At 45.8% G+C, this 17,778-nt stretch overlaps 1 protein-coding gene across 2 annotated transcripts; it reads left to right on the forward strand.

Moving 5' to 3' along the window:
* The first annotated feature begins 1,869 nt into the window (after positions 1-1,869).
* HOXA11 (homeobox A11) lies at positions 1,870-13,055 on the forward strand. Of its 2 annotated transcripts, XM_069860252.1 has the most exons (3): positions 1,870-2,261; positions 10,566-11,103; positions 12,503-13,055. In XM_069860252.1, exons 2-3 carry the CDS (start codon positions 10,584-10,586, stop codon positions 12,733-12,735), a joined length of 753 nt encoding a protein of 250 aa, XP_069716353.1. In that variant the 5' UTR covers positions 1,870-2,261; positions 10,566-10,583; the 3' UTR covers positions 12,736-13,055. The 2 variants fall into 2 exon arrangements, with proteins under 2 accessions (XP_069716353.1, XP_069716352.1); XM_069860251.1 differs by lacking the exon at positions 1,870-2,261 and having other exon boundaries at positions 10,289-11,103.
* Positions 13,056-17,778: the final 4,723 nt, after the last annotated feature.

The following is a 17,778-nucleotide window of genomic DNA, read 5'->3' on the forward strand; positions in this document are numbered from 1 at the left end:
ATTATTATTTATATTAACCCCGTTATCGAGATTGTTTAAAAATGATGGTGGGGAAATTATTGTCCCTGGCTTGCATAAAGATATATGCGTGAGGAGCTTTATTTGCAGACGTAAAAAAATAATTTAAAAAAAGCGCCGGAGAAAATATTTGAAAAGAAAACAATGGCAAAATTTAAAAAAGAAAAATATACATAAACAGAGTAGTGTATCTATTTTCTCAGCTCCTCTAGAAATTAAAATGTTGCATGTAGAAGCTGATGTGCGGTGGGATGCAAAGAGACAGAGGGAGAAAGTTATTACTCTCTGTTTAGCGTATTTATTGAAGCATTAATGTCAGAGCAATATTTCATTCCCAGTGGTAAAAAGCAAATCATAATGAAAGGGAAAAAAAAAAAAGTTGAGTTGAGTTTCACGTCAAGTAATTCTTGTGGGATTCGGCGGCATATACTTTAATTCTCAGTGTCTGGGTGTGCTGGTTTATAATCATCTAATTCTAGGCGTCCTCGGTCCCTCCTAACCGTAATTCCCATGAGCAGAAAGTGGCCTTACGTCTTTGACTGAAGGGTACAGCAAATATTTTGTGCTTTTTCCCACTGAAAGAATTATCCGGTGTTTAATCTATTCCCGCCTCGAGCTCTTGGCAGTAGCAAAGGTGGTTTGCTATGGGAAATAAACCCTGACAGGAGCATATTTCCAAAAAAAAAAAAAAACAAAAGAATGATAAGTAGAACTGTAGAACTGCAAAGCTGTATCTTTTTTTTTTTTCCACCGCCTTTTGCTCAGGAAGGCTCACGCTTAAAAACCCACGACAGCTGAGGTGGCTTCTGAAGGGAACGCAGAAAATATGGTGTTCGATATCTAACTGCTTAGAAACTAAACTCTCCCTGTGCTTCCAGAGCAGCGAGTGCATTCTGTATTTGCCTGAGCGAGCGAGAAAGCATCTCGGCCTCTGGCCTATGAATTAGTTATTTAAAAAAAAAAAAAAAAGGCTATGTCTTAAATAAAACCCCATTCCTGCTGCATTTCAGCATTCTCCGTGGGCAGCGCTGGCAATAAAATCAAGACAGCGTTTAATACAAAAAAAATATTGGCAGGCTCTAAAAGGCCGTTTGTTGCCATTCATAACTTTTAGATGCGTTTTAATGCACTTTAATGATGATTTGAAGAGATGGCCTTCCGCCTTCTCGGTCGGTAAAGAAGTCCCAATAAAAGAAGGGAGGGAACCGAGGGGATTGTCCCCCGTGGGTGCTGGTGGCCCGGGAGCCCCGGCCGCGGGGGTTTTAACCACGCCGAGAGCCCTTCCCAGCCCCATGGGCCCCCTCCCCCTTGAATGCAGTTGATTCACGAACTAGGCTACGAAATGCAAATGTTCATTAAGTCTTTCCTCCCTCCCTCCTGCCTCCCTCCCGCCTCCGCACCCCCCTTGAAAAAAAAAAAAAGAGAAAAAAAGATTTTTTTTTTTCCCCCAGTGAATAGCTTCAACATGGCGTGCTGAAAGGCAGAAGCTTTACCCGTTCCTAGATCTGAACTGTGATTAAACATCCCCAAAGAGAGCATCTCTCTTCCTCCCGCCGCTCCCCCCTCCCTCCCCTCCCTGTAACGTAGAGGAAAGCGCCCTCTTCTACGTAGGAAAGGTCAAGTCCTACAACGCACAACCCACGGTCATTACTGTACTGTGACCCGGGCTGTACTGGGGAGGAACGGACGGGTGTCCCGTGATCAAAAATACTGGGACTCTCTTTTTTTTTTTTTTTTTTTCCTCCTGCGCTGGGAATCCATGGAATTAGGCAGCATTTTAGCCTCCTGCAATCACCTTGTGTGCAAACGGCCATCGAAAATCCTAGGGGACCAGGAGTGACAGAGACCAGGAGAGACAGAGAGAGAGAGGAGAAAGTAAATAGCAATAATAGTGGTAATAATAACAGGAATCATCGTTGTTAGCCTGTGATATTGCTGCGTTTTGGCTGAAGCTGGCAGGAAGGACGTTGTGCCCTAGTGGCTACATTTCTCTCTGTCTGTAGGAGCATCAACTCGAACCAAACAAATTATAAATCTCTAAATCAACAGCAACCCGAGTCACTGAGAGACCGAGGAGGAATCTTTTGTGGACCGGGTATTTTCAACCTATAGGAGAGGAAACAACAAAAAAAGTTGCAATCCATCCTCCTTGACCGGGATGTCTACAGCCCAGCGAGGAATCCAAGCTGTCAGTCACCGCGGAAACATATTTTTGAGCAGGCAAGAGACTTCTGGATGCTAAGGTAAGATTTTCATGCTCTTCCTGGAAGCGGCTTCAATGTTTCTTCTTTCCCCTTGCTGCTCGGTGGTGAATTAAGCAAAAGAGCCAACAACAAGCATCCTCGCAAAAGCCCCTTGCATGGCTGGAGCAAAGTCATGCAAAGGCCTTTGTGGAGGGTTTCCCAGGCCCCCCATTCACCCCATTCCCCTTCTCCCACGGTGTATGAGGCAGAAATGATGCTTCTGCTGCGGGGAGGTGGGTGAAGAAGGTCTGTCTGGGCTAATGCTAATGGGGACGGAGAGCACCTTGAGAAATTAAGGTCGTTTTCTCCTAGCTTGGGTGCTGGCTCCACCTTTCCCAGAGATGCTGCTTCCCAGCATAGGTGGGAAGCAAAGAAGGCTCTTGGCAGGCAAGTGGGCCAGAAGATGCTGGGTCAGAGCCTTAGAAGTAGGCAGATTTGCAGACAGAGCTGCTGGTTGCTTGGCTTTCTGCTGCGCCGGGTTATCTACCTCTCAGCCTGCGTGGAAAAGCTGCTCTTCGGTTTTTTTATTCCTGATTGTTTTATTCCCGTGTGTCTGAAATGATTTTAATGGACGAGGGTGGCCGGCTCGGTGTGGAAGGAGGCGGGGGAAGGATGTTTAACCTGCCTGCTTTTCGCCGTTGCCTCTGTGTGTGCGTCTGGAGAGAAAAAAAAAAAAAATGCCAGCCGGGTGTTGTAACCTGCCAGTTTAAATTAATCTGAACTTCGTCGTAATCGCCTTGATTTGCACGCGCCAAGCAAAGTGCTTTTATTTATTCCTGATCGTATAAATCGGCCTCTCCAGTCGGCTTGGGCGAGGAGGGACACAAAAGCAGAGCGTTTCAAGGCTGGTTTTAGCCTTGGAGATGCCCCAGGGTAGGCATATATATTAAAAAAAAAAAAAAAAAAAAAGATAGATTTTAATACAAAGACGGATGAGCTTGGTCTCCAGGCAGTGGCTGGTTTATGTTTAAATGTGCGAGGGTTCGCAGACTGAAAATACCGTGCTGTACAGTCATTCGATGGGAAAATCAAACCGAAAGAGAAAGGAGGAGAGAGCCCCACGCTCCGCCTGGTCTGACTCGGGGGACTTTGCCCCAGTTACCCCGATCTCCGCGGTGCGGGCTCCGATTTCTGCTAGAAGTGGTGTTAACGTCGGTGTTTGTTGAAGATTTGGGAAATAACGGGAACGGTGAGAGGGTTTCTACCCCGGCACAGGCAGGAGCAGCCATATTAGGCTTGCAGGGAGAGCTATTTTGATGAGTATCTTTGCGTGAAATATGAGAAAACAGACAAGAAGCGGTCCTTACAGAGCCATATTCGAGCATCCTCAACCGCAGAGAGTGTTTTAAGCTCGTGTTAGACAAATAGCTTCCTGCAAAGGTACAAATACAGGTACCGTTATTATAATGCAGTTCTGAGAACCCATCGAAATATGAAGTTGGGGCTTTGAAGTCGTTGATTTGACAGCCCCAGTAGAGCTAATACTTCCTGTACCCGCCCCTTGAAACAATCTCGCTGAAGAAAAGTCTTTCCCTCGGTGGTTTTCACGATACGTGGGTAAGACTCTCCTATAAAGTTAGCAGCGTGGGACAGTAAAATCTGATGTGTTTCTTGGCGAGTTGGGCAAAATAAAAAAAAAATAAAAAATACCTTTATAAATCACTGTTAAAATTCAACGTGCATTAGAGACGACCTTATATCCTATAAAATCCGCTTTAGCTGAGAATCCCAGTCAATTACCTTGACTTGAATTTCTGCGGCGAGGTGTGTGTCTTGGCATCGCAGGCGCAGTCGAGCTACGAAGAGGTTGTCTCGGCATTGAGGCGTTTCTCTTTCTGTACTTTTTTGCTCTTATATACCTCACTACTCTGGTGTGTCGCTTGCATCCTGAATTTTTAGGCAGAAAGGTGCTTGTTTGTCAGAGGCGAAGCAGTAGGATTTTTTTTTTTTCCCCTTGCGCTGAATATATTTCCTGGATTAACAAATCTAAGGTCAAGTTCAAGGCATCAGTTCTAGCAATACTTTTAAATGTAAGTTGACATGGGAATGTTTTAGCGGACTTTTTCCTCCCCCCTCCCTTGATATGTAGGATAAAGCGGAATTCCGAGCTGCGGGTGAACTTTGCATGGGAACATTGTCTGGGATGTGGCCCATCCACAGGGATAACCGAGTCGTTTAATAACACCGCATTTTCAAGGCGATGCTGGGTATGTTCCCTGAACCGCTCTAATTAAACTTCACGTCAAATATATCGGCGTGAAAAGAGGACTGGAACCTGCTCACAACAAAAGGCGCTAAGACTCGGTTCTTTGTGGATCTAGATGCGAGTCGGTGGAAAGTGCCTCTTTTTTTTCTGTACCGGCGGATTATAACCAGGGAAATTTGCTTTCTCGCTCGTGTTAGAGCTCTTCTCTTGGTCTAGACTCCCCTCTCCCGCAGCCTTTTTTTTGCACCTGTATCTGGGTAGACGGGGGGTGGTGGTGGGTAGATGTCTGGATGTGCATTTTAATGTCTCGCAGAGCGTTCAAGGGGAGAAAAAGAGACATTTATGGTAGCGTCGTCAGTCAATCAATTTCTGATAAACGTGGCCGCTTCAGAAAATACCCCTTATGCCTCCCTTACTGACAAATCTGCCTCCATTCTCCTCTAGGAGCAAGCTACGGGAATTATATATGACTAAATTTTAGAGGAGTAAATAACAAATTTACAACAAAATTTTAGAGGCTGGAGAACCAGGGGGTGAGGGAGGAATGGTGTTCTCCACGCTTGTGGAGGCACCGGGATTAGACAACAAACTGTTTGGCTGAAAAGGGGCAAGAAAATAGTCGTCGAAAATAAAGAGAAGTTACTAGTCTGGAACAAGCTTCCTCATTAGAAAAAAAAAATAAAAAGAAAAGAAAAAAAAGCCCTCGGTATTACAGCTTAATGCAGCTATTGGAGTCAGGGTCTGCCTTCTGATAGAGCCCTCGGGTGTTCGTCAGAGCAAAGGGATGCAAAATATTCTGTTTAGATCTCTGCAGGTCCATAGCCGTTTAATCCTAATGATCAAACTAAACGGGAGAATTGGAGGAGGAAATTAAAAAAAAAAAAAAAAACACGCCCTCAGAAGATTTTCCCTCTCAGCGACTTAAAAAGACACAGAGGGTGGCGGAGGAAAGGAAAGGATTTCGTTAATTGATATTAAAAAATCAGTCTAAAATACTCTGCTCAGATGGACGCAGACATCCAAGCCTTCGAAATAACGTAACGCGATTAACTACAACAGCAACGAGAAGTCAGAATAACCTTGACTGAAATCTTGTTTACATCTGCTCTATCTCTTTACACGCATTCTGCAGTTTCCTAGCAAAATCACAACCATACCGCTTCAGGTTTTGGACAATAGATAGTCTGTCCCCTAGCACAGCGCAGGATTCCCATCTTGCAGAGATAAAAAAAAATAATCACCAATTATTTAAATTATTTGAAAAATCTTGGCGAACTATTGCAACACTTCCTTTGTTTCAGTGCTAAGGGAACATGTTTAGTTTAAAAAATAAATAAATAACAAAAGAAAAAAAAAAAAGATGGCTACGTATAGCTCCTTTCCATAACAGACAAACAGAAGAAAAGCCAGTTAAGAACTTCTGAGCCCGAAATATGTAAAATCCAAACAATAAGCACGCTTTTCTGAAGCTGCGTTCCTGGCAAATTTTGCGAAGAATTATCGCCTTCTGGCCTTATTTTCATTGGAAAAGGTGGGAAGGGGTTGCGCTTTTCGACGCTAACAACGTTGCGAATTCCCTAATATTGCATGTTTTTTCTGACAAGCCTTTGTAGACTGTATTTAACCCTCAAAACACCGTCCTAATTCCTGAGATATTTTCTGCTCCTCGAGCCGTAACACCCCTCAGACTCCCCATGCGAGAGGAGCAGCAACGACTGAAACCAGCGATCGTGCAATATTTTAATCGGCTCCTCTTGACGCAAATTCCTTTTAGCACACGTTTCTCCTGTGAATTACAGGCACCCACCCTGCCGACAAGGTAAAGGGTCGGCTTAAATTTTTTTTTTTTTTTTCCCAGGCAAAACAGGGTAGAAAAAGACAACAATTTAGATACTATAGAACTTGACCTTTTGGAGACGAGCGGCTGTAAGTTAAACAGTTCCCTTTGCACACCATCTGTATATATAAAAGCTGGGCTATCGAGGCGTCCTAGCTCTGTTTATATTCCTCCAAAGAAGAGATGTAGCTTTTTTCCCCCTCGCTTTGTTTAGTTTAGCTGTGGGTAAACGTGCTCGGAGCCTCTCCAGCTCTTGGCCACGCTTGTCCCTTGCAGGGCTCCCAAATTCAGAGAGGTTTTACCCTCTCTAATCCGTCCGAAATACATGGGAAGGCGTAACGAATGCATTTGGGCTTCTCCAAACGAGATGCCTGCCTTTGTTTGTGTTGTTTTTCAGAGAGGTTAGCGAGGGGAAGGCTCGATTTTCCCCCTTCCTCCACGCGGAAGTCCCAATTACAGTATTAAAAGAGCAATTCGACATCAGACCAAATAATCAACATTGATAATTGTGCTCAACACAGCAACTTAACAGCAGGCTCCCTGCAATTACCCGCACATTCCGGGGCTTTAGGCGTACATTATCTCTGTTTCACTTAACAGCAAATAAAGCAGAGCTGCAGCCTGCGCCTTGGGTGTCGACTGCGCCCCTCGCAGCCTTCCCCATCACCCTCCTCGCGGGAGGAACCGGGAGGCGTTTTTGGGGTCCCCCGGCGTTGAGAAGCCGCTGGAAGAAACAGGCTTGCTTGGTTTGGGGAGGGGATGGGGGGCGGGGGGGGAAGATCGAGCGATTCCAAAGCAGGCATCGGGGCTGCACGTGTGCGCGCTGTGCACGCACCCAGATGCCCAGACACCCGCACACCCACGCACACACACACACACACGCCTCTTTCCAGCTGCCTTCTCGCCCTCCTTGCCTTAATTTCCCTTTGTTCCCCAAGCTCTGGCACGGCGGAGCCTCGCACTGCGCCACCAGCCGCGGGGACGAGCGGAAAAGAGCCCCATATACAAACCTGTGCCCAGCTCTGCTCCCCACTTCTAGCCCCAAGGTTTGAAATTTATTGAAATTGCAAAGGCGGGGGTGGGGGGGGAGCTGCTGCAGGCAGTCCGAGGAGGTGGCGTCCTGCGACTTAAGCGCTGGGCAGCTCTGTCCTGGCTGCCCTGACACAAGCTGAAGTTGACTGCCAAAGGGCTATAAAACCGCAGGTCAGTCTAGAACTGTTTTCGGCTCTCCTAGACGCGCCGTGTTCAATTATAGCCTTAAAAGCCCTAATACAAGTGCAAGAATTTGTTTGCCATCACACAGAGGCGGGGCGAGGCTCTGCAATGGTGGCGCCTTTGTTATCTCAAAGTCACTGAAATCCTTATACATTCCTTTTTTGTTTGAAGGGAGGGGTGTCTGAGTGCGTGGAGGGTATGGGGAGAGGTTTTTCCATCGGCGGAATTGAAGGCTAAGGGGGAACACAGGGAAAATCATCAGTGCCCCAATACCAGGGCTTCCGACCCCCCAAACCCCACCTCCCCCCCTCCACCGGTAAAAGCCAGGGGGGAAGTAAATGAGAGCAGAAGTAGAGCGTTAAGAAAAAAAAAAACAACAATCAGAGTTCTTGCACGCCACCCCAAGTTACAAAAAAAATATTTAAAAAAATTTAAAAAATTAAAAAAAAATAAAGAGAAGGAGAGAGAAGGAAAAACCCCAAACCTTTTTACAATCCCTAAACGACACTGCAGTCTTCTGCTAGCGGTTTTGACGACAAGGCAATCTCTTTCCATCCACTTTCTAGCAAATCTGTTAAGCTGCAAGATTAATTCATTAATTTCAAGTTCAGCTCGCAGACTTGCACTAAGCGTAAGAAGTTCTTGCAGCAAACCAAAATAAAGAGTTCATTACAGGGATACGTCCGGAGCATTTGATTTGTGAACAGTAACCCTTGTAAAAGACGAAAAAGGCACATAAACATTAATGCTAATAAATTAGTTTACTCTACTACAAAGTAATTACTTGATAATATTGAATTTACAGCTTGGATTCAAACGCAACAGTTAACTATAATGTAGGGAAAATACATAATGAGAATATTTTCTCTGTGCACAACATGATTAGATTTGTTATTGAGTCAGTTACGATAAGCTAAGCAATAAATAAACAAATCGATGTTGACATTTAAATACCGAAGATCTCCAGAATTTACTAGAGAACTTTCCCCGGATATATAAATACTTCTACAGCACTGCAGAGGAAGAGGGGGGAAAAATCCAAATATTCTTTCCCTAACATTTTCGTTTCCCTTCCATCAGCCTCCAAAGCCCACGGGGGCACAGATCTTGAACTGCGCCTAATTTCCTAAGAGCACCGACTTCACAATAGCCTTTTGCTGTCCTGTTTTTCTATTTTGATGAAATCCAGCCGGAACCCAAATATTTCTTTTCTGAAATCGAGCATCAGAATAGCAAAAAAAAAAAAAATTTTTTCCGAGAGCCTAGGGATGTCCATGCCTCAAAAGGTGCTGTATTCTTTGGCGTATTTCTCTGTTTTCTTTGGCTCTGCTCATTCGGTGGGGTGTGCATTTTTATTGGCAGGGAAGTACTTTTCAGTCTCTGCCCTGTACAATCCGCTTTCTATATCATCCCTTTCATGCAACAATAGTAAAAGTTTAACCACGTTTTTAAAGAGGGTCTCCCTGGGTCTCAGCCTTCAGCGACGGTTCGAAGCAAAAAAAAGGAAAGTATCTCGGCACGGCGAGTTTGTTCTTAGGGGTTAACAGTATGTCAAATAATTTTAACTAGGCTCCTGGCAATTAAACCCGGAGTATTTGTCAAGCCGGGGTAACCCAACATCTACTGGTTTTCCAAGTATTTAGTGGCAGCGTTGAGGCGGAGGGATCAGCAAACACTCTTTTGCTCCGTGGTCTGCGATTTAAAGGGCTGCCTGGCGATGCGAACGAGGCAAGGGACGGTCTGGAGCGGGTGAGGAGAGGGAACCTGCGTCCTGGGAACCCGACATCGTTAACTACCTCTAGCAAAGCTTGGCTGGAGCCGCGCGGGGTATTTGAGGTTAATATGTAAGTAAGGGAAGGAAGGCACTAAGCGCTTCGGAAGTGAACATGAATGCAAGCATGTAATCTATTCACCATGAAAATCAGTACAGACTTGACCCTGGCACATTCTTCTTAGTAACGTTTCCAGAAAAAAAAAAAACCAAACCACCAACTCTGCGCTGCGAGGGCTTTTAATTTTTTTTTTAATTTTTTCTTCTTTTTTTTTTTTTGAGGAGGGTTGGGGGTGGGAAGCCCAAGCTGAAGGAAAGCAAACCTGAGGGGAAAAAGATAAAAAAAAAAGGGGGAAGAAAAGAAAAAGGAAAACAAAAGGAAAAAGTAAAAGGAAAAATAAAAGGAAAATAAAAGGAAAAAATAAAAGGAAAAATAGAAGGAAAAATAAAAGGAAAAATAAAAGGAAAAAATAAAAGGAAAAAACAAAGGAAAAAATAAAAGGAAAAATAAAAGGAAAAATAAAAGGAAAAAATGAAAGGAAAAATAAAAGGAAAAAAATGAAAGGAAAAAATAAAAGGGAAAAAGAAGGAAAAAAGGGAAAAAAAGGAAAAAAGGAAAAAAAAAATGGGGAAAAAAAAATCCGGCCAATTTCTTCAGGAGCGTTTCTTGCTCGAAAGCAGCTTCCCAGAACCAGAAGGAACCGTGCCTGCATCTCTCCTGCGTCCTCCTCCTCGGAGCCCCAGCGAGCGGACGGACAAACCGAGCGGTCTCCCCTAACCCCGGGGGGACGGGCTAAAGCCCCGCCGCTCCCGAGCCGCCGGGTGCCGTGGGGCAGCGGCGGAGGGGGGGGGGGGCTTTTCCCTCCCCCCCCCCCGAGGCGACAAACCCCCCAAACGGGTAACCTGCGTCGGGCTGGGCGCTGGGGACGAGCTGTTGCCGTTCCCCCCGCGACGGCCACAAAGGGAGCGAGCGGGGCCCGGAGCCGCCGCTCGTCAATGTCAACGTCGGGCCACGTGACCGCACCCCCCGCCGCCGCCGGGGAGCTTTCCACGTCAGCCGACGTCTCCCCATCTCTCTTACTTCACGGAGCCGCTTCAAAGGGGCAGCTGCGCTAGAGAATCATGTTAAGCTCAGCTAATGCGGAGAAGCCGAGGTAGCCCCTAATGATGGATTTTGATGAGCGTGTTCCCTGTTCCTCTAACATGTACTTGCCAAGTTGTACTTACTACGTCTCGGGTCCTGATTTTTCCAGCCTCCCTTCTTTTCTGCCCCAGACCCCGTCTTCTCGCCCTATGACATACTCGTACTCCTCCAACCTGCCCCAGGTCCAACCCGTGCGAGAAGTGACCTTCAGGGAATATGCCATTGATCCCTCCAGTAAGTGGCACCCCCGGAACAACCTGCCCCACTGCTACCCGGCAGAGGAGATCATGCACAGAGACTGCCTGCCGGCCGCCAGCACCGCTAGCGTGGGCGAGATGTTCGGGAAAAGCAGCGCCGGCGTCTACCACCCGGGCTCCAACGTCTCCTCCAATTTCTATAGCACGGTGGGCAGGAACGGGGTCCTGCCGCAGGCTTTCGACCAGTTTTTCGAGACGGCTTACGGCGCGGCGGACAACCCCCCCCCGGCGGACTACCCGGCGGACAAGGGCGGCGAGAAGGCGAGCGCCGGGGCGCCGGCGGCAACTTCAAGTTCGGAGGGCGGCTGCGGGAGAGCGGCGGAGAAGGAGAAGGAGAGGAGGAGGCGGCCGGAGAGCAGCAGCAGCCCCGAGTCGTCTTCCGGCAACACTGAGGAGAAATCCGGCAGCTCCAGTACGTATAAAGGCAGCGCCCGAGCGCTTCTAGGCGAGGCGGCTCGGGACCCGGCGCAGCGCCGCTGTTAAATTTTTATATGCTGTTTTATAAGCATATAAGGTTTACGAAGGGCCTTTAGGTTTCCCCCCAACAAAACTTTCTTATAAAAGGCGAGATCACGTGTTTAGTGCTGAAATTGGCCGTGAAATACCCACCGGGCAATGGATGCCTTTAAAAAAAATTTTCTTTTTTTTTTCTTTTTCTTAAATAATAATAATAAAAAAGATCTCTGTGGTCAACTCTCCAAAATATAGCGACGTATGTTCGGTGCCGGCGAAAGAAAGGAGATCCCGACTCCTTTGATATCAATGTAATCCAGTGATTTTATAAAAGCCATGTGTTGCACCAGAAGTCTAGTTAGGAGCTGGATTCAAAGCCTTGGCCGTTTTAACGATTGCGCTAGAATAGCGTTTAACAGATAAAGTAGCCGCCTGAACTGTAGCAATATATTAAAAGAAACAAATTAACCTAAAGCTGGCCTTTTTGTCTAAAGGAAGCCATTTTACTAAGGCACTGTGGCAATTACGTGTTGCCTTCTGTCCAACAGTTTGTTACTTACAATTGTTATTCAATCTGTCAAAGCCTGATTTTTTTATGTGGGCTTTTTAAAAGGCAAAGCTAGTGTAGGGCTCGGGGAAAAAAAATACCTCGACAATGAACTGTACCAGAAAAGGAAGTTTTTAAAGGGGTAGCGGCTACGTTTAATGCAAAGAGCTCCTGAACCTTGAAACCTTTTATATTCTGCTTAATGAACTTTAAAACCGTAATGGCTAATCGAGAGGAGAATACCTCGATGCGGTGCTGGAAAACGTCCTTTTAAAAAGCCGGTTGGCGGAGAACGAGGCGACTTAGCCTAGGGCTCAGGGTTTTTTCCCCTGCTGGGAAAGCACAGCCGGGGTTAGCCTGGGGAGCGAGGATGGGGAGGGAGCGGGTTGTGGCTCGGGGAGGGCTGGGCTCCCCCCGCCCGCTGCAGGCAGCCAGGTGACGGCTGCTCCCGGGGCTGCTCCGCTGTGTCTGGCGCCCGGCGAGCAGCCTACAAAGGCTTTTCTGCAGCTCGTGAAACCCGCAGGAACCCCCCCCCCCACACCCCGGCACCGCTCCTTCCTCCGGCCGCCCTCCCCGCGGAGCCAACGCGGCCGGATCCCTGCGTCTCCCCGCGGGGGGTTCGCGCTGCCCGGGGCTGCGGGTCCCGGGGGGTCCCGGGGGGTCCCGGTCCCAGCCCTGGACCTGCCAACGCCGCTCCCCGAGCCGGCAAAACGCGTCTTTTCCACACGAATGGGTTTTGCTCTCCCACCCCCCCTGCTCAGCCCCGGCCACCCCCGGGTCTCAAACGCTTCTGCCTTTTGTCGCTCCACAGGTGGACAACGGACCCGTAAAAAGAGATGCCCCTACACCAAATATCAGATCAGAGAGTTAGAGAGGGAATTCTTCTTCAGCGTCTACATAAACAAAGAGAAACGCCTCCAGCTCTCCCGAATGCTCAATCTGACCGACCGCCAAGTGAAAATATGGTTTCAGAACAGAAGAATGAAAGAAAAAAAAATTAACAGGGACCGATTACAATATTACTCAGCTAATCCACTACTTTAAAACTCGTAGCGTTTTTCAAGACGAGATTAAATTCAGATTTCGCCCTTGACAAGGTCAAGCCAAGGGGTTACATGGAGGAAGGAGGTGTGTATCTGACGGGACTAGAAGAATCCGAGGTTTTACATACATGTAAATCTACTCTGGAACTTCAACGATGAAATTTTTTTTATACCTATCTATCTACATATCAACTGGAATCGCTTTGATTTTTGACACACGTGGCATCCATTTCTAAACGTGCACGTCACCTCTGAGTGCAGGATCCATACCTCACCTTTCCAGGCACTGCGGCTCAGCCTACCCACCGCTTTGGGCAGGGACAGGGGGCGATAGGACCCCTCTGTCCCCGGACTAGCCCACCCTGGCCCTCCCTCGCCCCTGTGCTGCTGTCTGGACACGGCCAGATCGAGCTCACCCAACCAGGACCACTGCAAATAGAAACTCTGAGAGATAATCTTTTCTCCATCCTTAGCGGAAAATGTCTAGGATGGAGGGAGGGCTCCACTGCCCATGGGGTTGAAAGGAGAATTTAATGGGGGGGGACACAAGGACAGGACAGACAGAACTAAATGAAGGGGGGACGACATGCCTACACCTTCACGGGGCCAACCGCGAGCAGTTGTAATGTGGATGTAGTGATGGTTCTAGTAGCGTTTCCTTTGGGGGTGAGGGGGTAGGGGGAAGAAAGAGAACTAAATGAAAGACTTAAGTATTTACTTTTAAAAATCAGGTATAAATTCGCCATATATCCTAAGGAAACAATCACTAAAAAAAAAAAAGATTTAGCAAATTTTAATTAGCTTTCGTTATATTTATGACAACTGGCGATGCGTTGCCATCTTTTCGGAGACAAATCATATTTAAATACTAAAAGCAAAACGACAAAAAAAGTATGAATTCCAGCATTTTCAAAGAAACAACTCCATAAAGGAAACTAACCTTCTGGCTTCTGGCTTCTGGCTCACAAACTTTCTTCAGGAAATACCTGTGGAGAACGACAGTTTAGCAAATACCACACAACACTTAATTGAAACTTGGAGTTGTGCAATGCACTGACATTGGATCATTAAAATAACTCGGTCGCATGTTCGTTTAAAGGTGACTAGTGAGGAGTTTAAACAGAAGCCAAACGATGTAAATATGGTAATTTTTGTTGTTGTCTGCTTTAAATGTCACGAGCTCTACTTTGTCGCCCAGTCGACATATGCAAAGAATGGAGAGTTGTTCGGAGTTATTTTAAATATCTATAAATATATATATTTCCCTGCAGGAACCAAAGCGTGAAAAAAATGCAATTTAAAGAAAAAAAAAAGAGATAAGAAGGAAAAAAGGAAAATATTTAAAATTCTATATCAGTTTACAAAGGATGCGGTGTTCTATCTTAAGGTAATTTGCTGTTGAGAATATCTGAATGTATATTTCATACAGGAACGGTGTTTTACAAGACTTGTAAATAATAAAAAAAAAAGAACCCATGACCTATTTTGTTCGAATGCCTTTATTTTTCCCTTGTTTGGTTTCTTTTTTTTACTTTCTTTGGGGCTAAAGGGCATGGGGCGTCTTTACATGTGCAACAAAGTGGTGATAAGAATGTTTTTTGATTAATAAATTTACCAAATGGATGTGATTTCTTTGACACGGTTCACAAAATGCAATATGTTTATATGACATCACTGTTTTCAATATGTATCATCTATATGTATATACAGTATTCTTTTAATATACGAAAGTATTTGGTTGCATGTATACAGTGGAACAGCGCACAAGGAAAATAAAAAATTGGAAACTTTATATTTTTACTCTGGCGTTACGTTACTGCACGTTCTTTTAACCGACATAACTCTGGGACCCAAAATTCCTCATGACCTCGTTCAGTCATTTGGGGGGAATTATTCTTCTTTTGTGAACTTCGCAGCTAAATCATCTACTCTGGAGGTAACAAGTCAACCTAAGGCTTGTTCAAGCATCGTTTCAATGGGCCATAGGAAAAGGAAAAGCGTGTTCATAGCTTGCTGTGCATTAGGCCTTTTCCTTAAGCTGCTGTAGCCAACAGGGCAAGGTCCTGTGCTCCAAGGTCTGATGTGACACTGCTGTTTGCTCCAGGAAAACTGATCGGGAAATGTTTGTGGTGCCAGTAGCATTTAGGGCAGGTTTATGAGCCCAGCGCCAAAGGGAAGGTCCAAGCCTGGCGATGGATGTGGCTAAAAGCGTGAGAGAACTAAGAAAATTGTTGTGTTTGGGGGGGAAAAAAAAAAAAAAAAGAAAATCCACACGGCAGTGTGGTGGAAATGGACTGTTTGAAATTGTCCTTGATCTCCAAGGCAAGGAGGGGGTGGACTGCGGCGGGCGGAGGGGGTGAATGGGAGGAGGGATGGAGGGAGAAAGTTAGGAGGAAAGGAGGGGGGGGGAAGAAAAAAATCCCAGACCCCAAACAATAGCTGAGATAGGAATGTGTTTTGGGAATCTTTAATGTTGACCCCAATCCTAATCGGGAAAAGAAAGTACATTCTGTTTTCGCATTGTTTACTGGCTTTGAACTTCTGTATTGCTTGGACATCACCCATAACCTTGAGGTGAAGGACTTGGTGACTTGGGGCCTTTGTTGACATCCACCACCCAGCCAGACAACTTCTACCAAAAGGAAAAGCTAAAAAGTGAGGGGGGAGAGGGGGACTTTGTTTATTTGTTTGTCTAGCATGCAAGGGGAAATGCCTGCTAAAAGGAGATGGACAGACGGACGGATGATGGGACAGAGGGACTGATGGAGAACTGAATGGCAATGAAAGTTGAAGCCAGCAAGCTTCCTTTTCCTGGTTAAAAATTAACTGGCATTCAGAGCCAATCCCAGAGACAGTTAAGCCTTGGAGTTTCTCTGGTCGGGGTTTTGATTTCCTAGCCCAATAAAATCGCATCCTCTGTCTTGCTTTGACAATGTGGCCATAAAAAGTGTCCGTGACTCGTCCGCTCGCCTGGACTAAAGGCATCGCTATAAAGGTTGCAGAGCTTCTCCGGGAGGTTTCTACACCGGGAGGGTGAGCGATCACAGCCCCCAAACCACCGCAGCCGTCGATCCGACAGCCAGTCCGCACCCGCGGAGCTCCGCGGGTGCGGACTGGCTGTCGGATCGACGGCTGCGGTGGTTTGGGGGCTTCTTTGCCACCAGATGGCGATCTTCAGATCAATGTCAAAGCCGCCTGGGGAGAGGAGAGCAGCCCTGGAAAGAGGGGAAGAGAAGAAAAGGGAAAAAAAAAAAAAAAACCACAACCCAAACCGTCTTGGCCTTTGTTCATTTTGCATCCCTGGAGCCGCACGGGGAATTATTGCACTTCACCGGGCTCCGCGTTGCAAAAAAAAAGCCGCTCGGGATGCCACTGGGGCTTCTCGGTGGAGTTAAAGTTTCCTAAAAAAACTAGGAAAAGCGAGAAGGTAAGTGTTTTATGCATCTTCCCTGGGTGGAGGGCGCGGTGAGCGGAGTGATAAATAGAAAGCCACTGAGCACCCCGAAAAATAAGCGTAGGAAGGGGATGCGATGCTAGAAGTTGATCATTGCGTTGTGAAATAATATATAGAAGAGACTTTCTAAGTTGCAGTTGACCTTTTATTCTCTCTCGGTAAAGTTTTGGCCAGCCGCGTGGAAAATCCACATTATCTGGAAATTTTTTTTTTTTTTTCAGAGTAGCTCATAGCTTTCCTCCAGTTATAAAAAACACTGTAGCACTGGAAATATTATGAAACTTGACATTTATGTGTGGAACAGTAGGTGTCTTCAATCAAATAGATGTATGGCAAGGCAGACTGCGAATGACAGACAATTCTGACGATCTTATTGGACTTGAACTGTAGTTTAGTTGGGGTCGTTTGGTAACTTTAAAGGGTAGTCTGCTTCCTTGCAGCTGGACACAGGCTGCGGTAAACAAGTTTTGACATACTTATGCTAAAAGCTATTCACGTGGTTGCATATTAAGTCAGCGTTCACTCAAGATCAGATATGGATATCTTCAATCTATCTGTTTGTCTATCTATCTTTCTATCTTTCTTTCTAAACCAGCACATGTGCTGTAAACAAACAATAGTCACACATTCTCATGTGCTTGGGGCTGCTCTGGGTTGTGGCTTTGAAACTCTATCCTTGCTACGAGTATCCCTAGCTCCAGGTTACTTTTCTCACCCATAAAAGTTTCACATGTTTTTGTTATGTCTCCATTTGAGATGGGTGGGAGGGAAGGTGATATTATATGGAGGGTATACTGGTTTGGCTACATATTTTAATCCGCGTGTTTCTTAGGAGAGAGGGTACACAATTTTTAAATATCTGGGAAGAAAAAAAAAAAGCAAGAAAAAAGGATCATTTTGACCTTGCTCTTGTATGTAAAGTAATTCAGCTTGCCTGCAGTGTGTTTCAAGAAAGTGCCCTCTAAAATTGTGCTTCCAGAGGGCTGTTGCAAGTCTAGTTAAAAGCACATGCTCAGTTAGCAGAGAGCAGTTTTAAGGTGATTATCGGAACCTATCGATTCCATCAAAGATGCTCCATTAAATGCTCGGGGATGCTGATCTCTCCTGACCTCCCAGCCAGTACGAGAGAAGCTCCGTCTCGGGAAGAAGTAGAGCGGTTTGAGGGTCCCTTTGCAACATTTCATTTTATACCAGTCAACTTAAACTCAGCATATTTGATCAAATATTTATTTTTCCCCTCGTTGTTTCCCTGCCCCATTCAATACTTGGCTGAATAAATCAAAGGGACCCCAGCAGCAGTTAAAGCGCCCTCTGGTTACGAATTGTTTACTGACGGCCGCGGTCATAGGATAATATTTTAAAAAAACAAGCTTGTTTCTTACAATAACTGTTTATTATTTCACATGATTTGGGTTTGCATGTTCTGGAGAGAAGAGGCGAAGCCAACTCAGTGTCTACACTGTGTTTAATTAATCGTGTACTCAACTTCAGCTCACATACCACATCCAAACCCCTGGGAGGTTTTTCATAAGCTCATTGGGTTTATGTTTTGTTGTCTTTTTTTTTTTTTTTTCCTTTTGGTCACAATCT

This window comes from Phaenicophaeus curvirostris, chromosome 6 (assembly GCF_032191515.1).
Source record: "Phaenicophaeus curvirostris isolate KB17595 chromosome 6, BPBGC_Pcur_1.0, whole genome shotgun sequence".
Taxonomy (NCBI): Eukaryota; Metazoa; Chordata; class Aves; order Cuculiformes; family Cuculidae; genus Phaenicophaeus; species Phaenicophaeus curvirostris.

Coding starts and splice junctions, on each gene's coding strand:
- HOXA11 (XM_069860251.1), top strand. CDS start 10,455: ATGATGGATTTTGATGAGCGTGTTCCCTGTTCCTCTAACATGTACTTG. Junction 11,104..12,502: donor GGAGAAATCCGGCAGCTCCA/GTACGTATAAAG, acceptor GTCGCTCCACAG/GTGGACAACGGACCCGTAAA.